General features: G+C 45.1%; 1 protein-coding gene across 2 annotated transcripts in view; it reads right to left on the reverse strand.

Moving 5' to 3' along the window:
- The window catches only part of BOLL (boule homolog, RNA binding protein), a 101,099-nt gene extending 90,416 nt beyond the window's left edge, over positions 1–10,683 (reverse strand). Inside the window, exons 1-2 of one of the 2 annotated variants that reach the window (XM_065560888.1) lie at positions 10,529–10,683; positions 9,317–9,546 (exon numbers count right to left, since the gene is read on the reverse strand). In XM_065560888.1, coding sequence (XP_065416960.1) covers positions 9,317–9,334 — 18 coding nt within the window. In that variant the 5' untranslated portion in view covers positions 9,335–9,546; positions 10,529–10,683. Of the gene's footprint in view, positions 1–9,316; positions 9,547–10,528 lie in introns of those variants that run through there. The other variant, XM_065560889.1, reaches the window with a different exon arrangement.
- Positions 10,684–11,158: the final 475 nt, after the last annotated feature.

Here is an 11,158-nt window from a genome sequence, read left to right on the forward strand (position 1 = left end):
AGTTGGTTCACACTCTGCAGACCTAGGAGGTGAAAAGAGTGGGGGGTTGGAGACCATATAGAAGCCCAGAGTGACTTCAAAGGAAGAAAGCCCAGATTTGTAAAGGTGTTTAGGTGCCTAACTCTGATTTCCAGGAGAGTTAGGTGCCCAAATACCTTAAAAAAACTGGCCCAAAATGCCTAGAGAATGTAGGGGAAAATTCACTAGCTGTCCCTGATACAGGCAATATAAATCCTCTCAGGAATGTATCTGCCCCATTCAATACCTAGGTCTCTTCACAATTGAGAGGGCCTTGGAAAGCTGGGGCTCCAATCCCTGCCCCACTCTTGCAACTGAAGTGGCATCTCAGGAAAAGGATGTTCTCACACTTTTACTTATATTGTGACTTTTTTACCTAGAAATAATAAAATTGTTACACTTTTCTTTAACCTGACTTTTCTTAAGCTAGTAGGAGGAATGTATGCATATTTAAAAATTAGCAAATGGCTGCACAAACTCCACAATCTCAATACATGGAAGCTTCCTGATCCGGGACAGGTGGTGCGGGGTGGGGCAGGGGGGAGGAGCTGCATGGCAGAAATCACTTCTCCTAGACTCTTTATTTAGACTGTCTGCTTCATCTTTTAATTGTGTATCTCTCATTTATTCACTAGATAGTATCTTGTTCTTTTGTGCAATTTAATACTTTATGATCTCTGCTTTTAAGCATTTCTGGACAGTGGCAGCAAATAACAAGAAGGAAAAGAATATCAATTTTATCTTTAGCTTCTCGGAAACTGAACATGCAGTGAGTCAATTTAGTGTCCGCTAGGTGTCCTAATGCAGTGGTTCTCAAACTTGAGCCGCCGCTTATTCAGGGAAAGCCCCTGGCGGGCCAGGCGAGTTTGTTTACCTGCCGCGTCTGCAGGTTCAGCCGATCGTAGCTCCCACTGGCCGCAGTTCACCGCTTCAGGCCAATGGGGGCTGCAGGAAGCAACACAGGCCAAGGGACGTGCTGGCTGCCCTTCTTGCAGCCCCCATTGGCCTGGAGCAGCGAACCACGGCCAGTGGGAGCCGCGATCGGCCGAACCTGCGGACACGGCAGGTAAACAAACCGGCCCAGCCCGACAGGAGCTTTCCCTGAACAAGCGGCGGCCCAAGTTTCAGAACCACTGTCCTAATAAATGACGCTAAAACTATTCTACAGCCTTGATTATTCTCAATGCATGCCATGCCTAAAAAGAACTGCCATTCAACTGTATATGAGCTAATTAACTTCAGTGTGAGCAAGTATCTGAAGACTGAACAACGAAAGCTATTAATTCAAATTTTGATAGGTTTATGGGGGTTTGTTCTTTATTTAAATCACTCACCTCTGTATTTCAAGTTAAAAGACTTGATTATATTTACCACATTTGTCAAAAACACCTATTCACCATATTAGAAATAAAATCAATGAACACTAGCAAATGTAGGCAGCTCATCATTCTAGTTTCCTTTTACGAGTTCAGTTAGTCTATAATGTGACATCCAGAATCAAGACACAGGACATAGTAGTTCACGTGGATGCACACTAAGATTCACTATTAACCCCGTATCACTTTGAACCAAACATCAATTTATTTCCTAGGAGAAATATCTTATTTGCAACATTTATCAATATTAGGTTTTCACAGAGCATGCCATCTAGGTGCACAGGAAGCATTAACATAGCATATTGTGCTCTGAGCAACAGAACCACAATACGGTCCTTCCTGAGTCTGTTGAAAAACATGTATTTTGAAGAAAAGGGAAGACCAAATGATGGACAGTCAGTTTTATGACTGATCTGGGTCAGGCCAAGGGAAAAAATTAGTAGGTTGTAATGGATTCCCACAATTATCACAGACATTGAAGACAATAAATCAACTCTTTGACTACCCCCACATTTTTCTTTATAAAACTGAAGGATTAATTCTTGTTTCAAAAATATAAATTATAAGTATTTTAACCATTTGGACATCAGTACAGTACCCTGAAGCTTCAACCTGCATTATTCATTGTGAAGTGGAACATAAGCAGTATCAAGTCTATTATGAAGATACAAGAGTCTACAACCTGTACTTCTATATTACTGATTATAGGCATTGTAGCTGCAATGGCCTATATTCAAGACTTGCTCTGACAATATATGAAGTTCTTTCAGAGTTTATTGTTTATTATTTGTATAATGGTGGTACCTAAAGGCACCAATAAGGACTGAACATCCATTATGCTAAGTGCGGTACAATCAGAGTAAAAGACGCCACCTTCCCCAAGAAGCTTACAGTCTAATGAAGACAAGACAGAATAAGTGGGAGTAGCAGAAGAAATGGGGAAGGAAGGACTCAAAGATTCCAAGTCCTTTAAGTAAAATAAGGACAGATTGGGGTGCTGTTATCTTTAAACAAACAACAGTTTGTCCTGTTTACAAGAGCAATGTAAAATGAAGAGCAGATAAATGCTATCTTCACTGGCAGAATTTCATCTGATTTCACATACTGAGGTCCTGGTGAAGCTGAGAGAACATCCCATGCGCCTCATGGCTGTTGAGGCTAGCAGGGAGGTCCTGGGTCTACTACTGACTGAAATTGTTACTGTTTTCCCCTGCTGATCACTGAAACAAACAGTAATTAGGCTCTTGGTCAAGAAGCCATTACTTTACTGAACTCACTAATTACCACTATACTTCCTTCAAACTTTCTTGGTTCTGGATGGTTATGGAAGAGTTCATGTCAATGCAGCTCTGGATTCCTCTGACTTCCTGTGACCCTATCAATCTGTTTTTTGACCTGAGTATGGTAGAAAGACATCTGTTTCTACCTTTAGTTGATACTCTTCTGACAATGCATAAAGATCTGGTGGACCAGGATTACCTTTGATACAGATAACCACAAGGTGCAGATGCCATGCCTTTGTAGTCAGGCAAAGGGTAAAAATTGTTCTTTAACTGATCCAACCTTTCCTTTAAGAGGCTGCATAAAGTAGTACTGGATAACTAGTCATCCAAACCGCAGAGACTTCCACAACTGCCTAATACATAGCAGCAATGGACTCGTGTCTTTGCCACTGACATTTATGATAAGTATGAGTAAAGGTGGGCAAATGTGTGTTGTGCTGGGAAAGTTGTGTTCATTTGTGCATGGATTGTTTTGTGCTGGGAGATTTGTGTTGATTTAATGTGGGCTCTGTTCATCTGGGAGATTTGTGTTGATTTTTGAAGGTGGTGAATTAGGGGGTTATGCGGCAGTGACTGTGTGTATTTGGGTTTATTGTATATGGTTGTACTGTTGGCTGTGCTGATTTTGTGTGTGTGTTGTGTGGTGCTGGGAGAGTTATATGGATTTGTGTGTGTGGTGAATTAGGGGAGTATACTGCAGTGAGTAACCATATGTGTTTGGGGTTACTGTGATTGCTGATTGTGGTGTTGTGTGGGTGGTTGTGCCACTTTGCATAAGGGGGGGTGTTCTGGGAGAGTTGTGATAATTTGTTCGACAGCTGAGCACAAAGGTGTGGCAGTTGGGCCAAGTAATTTACCATCTGTACCGGGATAGTCAGTAGGCAGACCGCAAGCCAAATCCAGACAGCCAGATCCTTTTGAACAGACCTGAAATCCTTTTATTTAATTATTATTTTTTATTATATTCTCTGGAGTCTGAACATTGACTAACTATACTTCGACCAAGAAATTTGGACCTTGACAAAAAATAATTGACTGCTCCTTATCTGTACAGTCTCCCCATATGACCAATGAAACTGATGTATGTAAATTAGCTATAGAATAAGGGTGGTTGGCTGATTGAGTTACCTCTGATATCACAATGGTTTAGGACTCTCAGCATGGTATAGAAGAGTTATAGGCCTTACTCTAGCAGTACACTGCACAGATGTAATTCATAAAGTCAAAATGCCTGCCTGAGAACTTAAGAACTGGATGGTAACAGACCACAAAACCCAGTGATGATTCAAGCTACTGATATTCTGAACAAAAAGAGCTCTCAACCATGCTCATAGCTGCTTCCATAACTTCATGCTGACTCTACAAACATTTTAGCCTTCAGAATGACAGAGAGAATCTTTTATTATATAAATTAGACATCTCAAGGAAACTGTAAGGCATTTGGGGCTGCAATGCTATCTGTTGACCAGTGACACCCAGTTCTAGCTCTGGTTCTGTTGAAATGGAGTTTCCAAATGTCTGGCCAAGACCTTGATGAGAACAAGTTGACAGAGCCAACATGGAGAAAGAGTGAATTGACAGTGGGGGAAAGCAATTTGAGGAACTGAGGAGGTATGTAACTGGTCTGCGTATTGGCAAGGGTCCTCTCCTGCTAAACTGGTTTACAATCTTTGCATACTTCTGGTCCACATTGTGCTTGTATTACCAGGAAGCAGCAGTGGCTCTGTGATGGGGTGTACTCCCCACACTGGCTCTGCAAAAGCCGAATTAGGCCAGGGTGGCCCAATCAGCCAATTTGGCTGCAAATAGGGGAGATTTAAGCTGGAGAAAGCTAATTAGAAGGAAGTTCAAATGGGAGGGGCTTCTATAAAGCTAGGAGGCTGGCTATAGTGAAGGGAAGCATCAGGGAGGAAGCCTGCAGTCCCCTACCCTGAGGTAGGGGAGAAGCAGTATGGTAGAAAGGTGTTCGGTGGGGAGCAGTAAGGGGTGCATCTGCAGCCCTTAACTGTTCCCTACAGGGCCCTGGACTGGAACCCAGAGTAGAGGGTGTTATTAAGGGCAATGGCTATAAAAACTGCCAGAGTCAAGGATTGAATCATATAGGGCAGTAAATGTGAGGACTGCCTGAAACTGCTTTGAAAAGAGACTTTGAAAGACAACTTGCTTCCCCCAAAGGGGTACCCGCTGAGTGACTTGGCTGGAGAGCTAAGTCATGAAGAGGAAGCAGCAACACCTGAAGAGTGAGAGACAGAGTGCCATCACAGGAACAGGTGTCAGCCTCACAGAGCTAATCGCCAGGAGATGGTGCTGTCCAACAGTGAGTAGAGCACCCCATCACAGGTTCATACAATTTTTGTTTCCATTTGTGACCAGCTATTTGACTGTATTCTTTCCTGGATGAGGCAAACCTTGCAACACTAATCCATGCTTGTCGTTACTAGGCTGAAGTACTGCAGTACTGTCCATTTGGGGCTATCTTTGAAGAATATTCATAGTAGTTAACTGGCATAGAATGTGGCAGTCTATTCACTGTGGGGTAAGTCCACATGAGCATATGAGATCAGTGCTATGTGAACTGTATGCTATGTTCAAAACTGTTTGCAGGTATAGTCCAACGCACTGATTCCAAAGTTTATAAAACTCTATATGGCTGAGAACTGGTATATCACAAACTATGCCATGAAACTAAGCAATCTACTATTGAAAATAATTCCTCATATTAATAAAAATTCCTCAAGATTAATGGATTGAATTGAAGACCTGTTCTTTGTTTGAAACTTGAAACCAAACTTGTCTTATATTGTGGAATATAAAATATCTTAGCGTTTAAAATTTTAATAGTTTTTATAATACACTTTTTAGGGAGTAATCTGTTGACTAGAATCATCTGCTAATAATAATTTATTTTTAAATGTATAAAATATACCTGTCACATTTGTCCGTAGGTTCATGAATGATATTAAAACACTAATCAGTACATTGATTCATACCAACACAAAGCCACTCCATGAACTGGGCTTGCATACATCATTCACAGTTAATAGCTTCAAGCAAACGATGGAAAATATAAACTGAGCACTGCTTTCTGAAGTTCAACAGATTTTGGCTCTGTTGGACCAGTTGGGAAAGCAAATACAATACCAAGTGCCTGCACTGAAAATAGTCTGCCTACACCTTCTATACACTTAAATCTAGGGTGTTAACAAGAGTATCTCACATGATATCAACTGTCATGATGGCACTAAGGGAAAGAGACAGTTGTTCAGGTAGCCAGGAACCAGGGCCGGCTCCAGGCACCAGCTTCTCAAGCAGGTGCTTGGGGCGGCCGCTCCGGAGAGGGGCGGCAGGTCCAGGTATTCGGCGGCAATTGGGCAGACAGTCCCTCACTCCGCCTGGAAGTGAAGGGCCTCCCGCTGAATTGCCGCCACAGATCGTGGCTTTTTTTTTTTAGATCGTGATCGCGGCTTGGTTTGGTTTGGTTTGGTTTGGTTTTGGCTGCTTGGGGCGGCCAAAACCCTGGAGCCGGCCCTGCCAGGAACCAAACCCTATACAATATAAGACTGCATCCATGAATTTCATTCATGTTCAAATATTCAAAACAGTTAATTTCAGGACTTGGTAGACTTGGATTTGAAGTTTCCAATATTTACTGCATGAGTTCCAAGTCCTAGGCTATTGCCTCTCCATGATTTGGAATCTGCCAGAGTAGTCTTAGTTTGATCAGACTCTTAAATTCTGAAGGCCTACTTGTATCCCAGTGGAAGTAGCATTGGAACATTTATGGCTATGCAAATAAGGCTGCAGACTTCCCTGCTCATACCTAGGCGCTGAGGTATGATATTAAAGGAGCCCAATATCGCAAAGTGCCACCCTACCATCTGGGGTGGCCTCCTCCCAAACTGACTTTTCAGTCAGGTAGGAAAACTAACAGGAACTGTTCAGTTCCAAAACCAATTCCTCAACTAAACTTTGAATTTATTCTATCACACACTAGTAGTTTTCAGACCATTATACTGTAGGAAACACATGACTTTGTGGTGACTGAGAAAGTGGGGGGTAAATCCACCTATCCACCCCTAACTATCCTAAACCTCTTCTCTTGCCAAGTTGGTTCTTAATATTAAAACAAATTAGGTTTGTCTTCCCTCCACCCTGTCCCTTTCCCTCTTCCAGCAGAAGTGCAAGGGTAATTCCAGTCCCAGAACAATCTCCACAGTCCCACCAGTGGGAAGAAGAGAGATCAGGCACTGCAGAGGTCAGTTGTGAGGCAGGTCGTCATCTTTCGGACTGATGTCCCAGATGATTGCATAAGTGGGCTTTTTGGTTGGCTTGGGAGAGTAAATTATAGCAGTTTAAGAGAAGCAGTTGTTTAAGACAAATAAGAGATGCAGTCCCTTATCCAAAGAGTTTAAAAATACTGCTATATACACAGAAGTGTTACTTTAAAATTTGTACAGAAAAAGTGAAAATTTCAGTTCTTTTTAAAGAAATCAAATTGACTGATACATTTAATCCTCACTTTTCCTTTTGAATAATTTCAGAATAGCACCAAATTTTTTTTTAAATTAAAAATTGCATTTTAGTGAAATATTTTCTTTAACTTTCTATCTTTTTAATGTTTAACTAGTAACAAAGTAGGCTAAAAACGTCTTGTGTTCCCTAAAATTAGGATCATAGCATTGCCAGGCTATCAAGTGTCACTCCCACCAGTATACAGACAGAGGTTTTTTTTATTTACAATGCACAGAAGGTAGTGTCTTTCACCATCTGAATTTGAAAACACTATGCTGAACACAACTTTTAAAAGAATTGTTGGAGGAGGTGGTTGCTATGGACTAGAAGTTTATCATGGCAAAATGATTAATCCACTCTTCTAATTAACCTTTCCTGTCTCATACATTTTAGACATAAAAAACCCAAGAGTTACACATCCAATCTTTTCCTGTTATTTCAAACCATACCTCTGCAGCAGATTATACATCATGTCTCCAAAAATTTGTGTACAATTACATTTTGAACATTTGTAAATTAAATGTATTTTAAGTTTAGAGCTAAAATACTGTGGTTGTTTCACAAGAGACATCAGCAGGGTAGTTAAACAGAGAGAAGGCTTGCTATTTTTAAAAATGGGGGATACGTGCATTTTCCCTTACTTGTACAAGAAAATATCATCTCCCCAAAACCCAGACGTTTCAATAATATAACTGCAGTTACTGCATGGAATTTGCTATCTGAGCATCTTAGCTGCTTTTCCAAATGCTTTACTAAGGTATGTATCATTAAGCCCATTTTATAGAGGAACAGTGGGGAGGAGGGAGGTGATCTACACGAGTTTAAGCTACCTAACAGAGAAAGGAGAAGTGACCAACACTTGACAAGTGGAGGGTATACCTACACTTCCAGTAAAGGTGTAGTTGTAGCAGCTTCCCCCACAGGCTTTAATCTAGGAAGCATGGGCCACTAATAATAATAGTAAGACATGGTGCCATAGGTTAGCAGCCAGACTATGTACCCAAGCTTCCCAGCAGGCTTGTACTCTGGTTACTTGCAGTAATGTAGTCAACTCTCATTTGGGGAATAGAGAGTTTAGTTAGTGTAGGTTAGTTTACCCACTTCCTCTTTTACCACTCCACCTCTGGTTGCTTGCTTGTGTTGAAACTCGAGCTGCTACAGCTACACTAGTGCTGTTATTCATGACAGCTAAAGTCAGCGGCACTATGCAGATCCCTGGTACAATCCCACCATCACATTGCTTTTGGCACTCTATAGAGTACATACGCTTCCGCTGCCTATCCCTGCCAGAAGCTTTCAGTGATGTGTACCTACATACTGTGGTGTGGTCACAGCTTGCTTTTCGCTGAGACAGGCAGTTACACCCTGCTGGAAGAGATGACCAAGAGGGAGACAGCCAGAGGGTGGTGGGGTTACCTGCGCCCCAACTTTTCTTGCTGCCCCTTTACTGAGGAAAAGAAATAGAACAGTGGAGCGCCCCACAACCAGTAAGGTGTGTCAGGCCTCAGCAAGACCCGGAGGCCTCCTGGATCTCCTCACGCCAGCTCCCCCAATCCTCTGTGAAAATGGCCTCTGCAACAGAACAGCCCCGCCCTCACTGTCAAGTAGGTATCCACCCTGCGGGAGGGGAGCGGGATAAAAGCCTCGCGCTAAAACGGGAGCGAGGAGAAGCACGTGCCGGGGAGGGGCGAACGGCTCGCTGGAGCGGCGGGAGGTGACAAGAGCTCGCGCTGGGGAGGGGCGAACGGCTCGCTCGAGCGGTGGGCGGGGCTGGCCCTCCCTGACGGTTTTGGCGGGAAAGCCGTGGCCGGCCTAGGGAGCAGTTGCCTCGCTCACCGCCCCCGTCATCTCCGACCCCTCACACAGGCCGGGCAGGCCCTGGCTATTTAATGGGGGGGGACACATCCTTTCACCCCGAGTCTCTGAGCCCTTTCGCCACAGAGCCCCGCGCCTCCGCACAGCCAACACTCACTGCCGTACGTCACACCCACAGGGAAGTCACTCACAGCACCAGTCGTAGGCACGTTCCCCCGGGAGCCACCCCACTCCGAACCTCCCTGTGGAGCTGGGGGCGGCGTTGCCTGCGCCTCCGCTTATCTCCTGAGTGGCCGGGCCCCCGCTACTCACCGCGTTGTCGGGCTCCATCTCCCGCCTCACACCGGCCTCAAAGTCCCTGCAGCACGTTTCCCGCACGCAGCTCCCTCCACACGCCGCGGCAGCTCCGAGCCCGACGCGCTCCTGGCTGTAAACCCACACAGAGCCGAAGGAGTCACATCGGGGGCGCGGGCGGGCCCGGAAAACGGAGTGTGGGGCGGATGGGGTCTTCTCCCTGCCTAACGCACGGGTAGGGGGCAGCACTGAGGTGCAATCGGGGCGGGGATTGATGTTCGGGATTGTCCGGGGCAGCCGGGGGAAAAGAGAAGCGGGCGGTCAATTGTCTCTCCCACACAACTACCTGCCCTCCATGCCCCATGCGCCCCACAGAACTACCTCACTCCCTTCCCCTTCATGGGGCCCCACACAGCTATCTTGCCCCACTGCTCCCATGGGCCCCACACAGCTATCTTGCCCCATTGTTGTGTGGGGCTCATAGGGGGAACAGCATAAGGCAGCATTTCCCCAGGGCTCCAGCACAGCTATCCTCCCACAGTCCCTCCAATGGATCCCACAGATCCTCCTGTCCTCCTTCATTCTCCACCCTATCGGCCCCACACAGATACTACTTCATCCCCTTGTGCCCCCTAACATTTCTCCCCATGGATCCCACATATCTAACCTCCCAAGAACTATTAAACTCCCATCCCTTATCAGGACCCTGCAACCCCAATAGATATCACCTCCAAACCCTCACTGAATTTCACTCAGTTGTCTCCCCATATCCCATCTGCCACCTGCTTCTGCCCATTCAGTCATCTTCTATCTCCCCTGTAGCCCATTCAGTTACTGCTCCTCCTTCCATCTTCTGCAAAACACATCCTACCTGCTAACCCCCCCATTCTCCCTGCTACTCCTTTCAGCACACTTCTTTATCACTTCCAATCCCCCCTTCAGTTCACTGTAATCATCTCTTCCCTGCAACTTGGGCAGTTTTCACTTCCCACTCCAGTAAAAGTGCTCTTTCATTGAGTTATCAAAGATCAGTGTTTAGGGGCCATGCCTGGAAAGTGAAACTCCCCCCTCTGCCACCATCCCTTGCACCTGCTGGTGCTGTCACTCACCCTGAGAGTTCAGCCTGCTGCTCTGGGACAGGCACGCACAACTCCTAAGCACCACACAAAAAACCCTTTACAGCTCCTTAGACACCCTAAAGCACTGGGAGTGGGAGGGCTGCTTACTCACCTCCAGGGGTGAGTTACTAAACCCTGGGGCGCCACCAGTAGCAGCAGCTGGGTAGGGGTTGGTTTCTGACTTCCAGGCCTGGAGCAGCAGGAGAAAGCAGCACAAAGCTGTTGGCTGCTGGCTGCTCCTCCATTCCCTGTGTGCTTCTGAGTTTCTGACACTCACACACATTCCTTCTCCCCCTCCCCCTCAGTGAGTATCATTTCACCAACAAACCCTCATTACACACACTTGCAAAACACTGATCACAGGCTGGCTGGCACACAAACATACAAGAATAGTACCAGGGAAGGGTGGTGTAAGTATTACAAATTGTTGCTCCCGGAGGACTCTGTGAATGAGCTAGATTCCTCATTGAAACGTCTAGCAAAAGTCCCCACACAATCCCAAGAAGGGGAGAGATTGTCAGACATACATCAAAGTCCTCTTTCATCTTCATTACCTGAGGACACGTAACACACAAAAATCCTGCCAATTGCATTTTCCATGCATAGAGGGAGAAAGACTTAACACACAAGCTGAGAGAGAAACTGTAACACACATCACCCCCCAGAGGGAGAGACTGAAGTAAAATCCCTCATTCCCAAAAGCTGACTCATAATTTGCTACTGATGGGAGCTAATGGACACT

This window comes from Chrysemys picta, chromosome 11 (genome assembly GCF_011386835.1).
Source record: "Chrysemys picta bellii isolate R12L10 chromosome 11, ASM1138683v2, whole genome shotgun sequence".
NCBI classification, from domain to species: domain Eukaryota; kingdom Metazoa; phylum Chordata; order Testudines; family Emydidae; genus Chrysemys; species Chrysemys picta.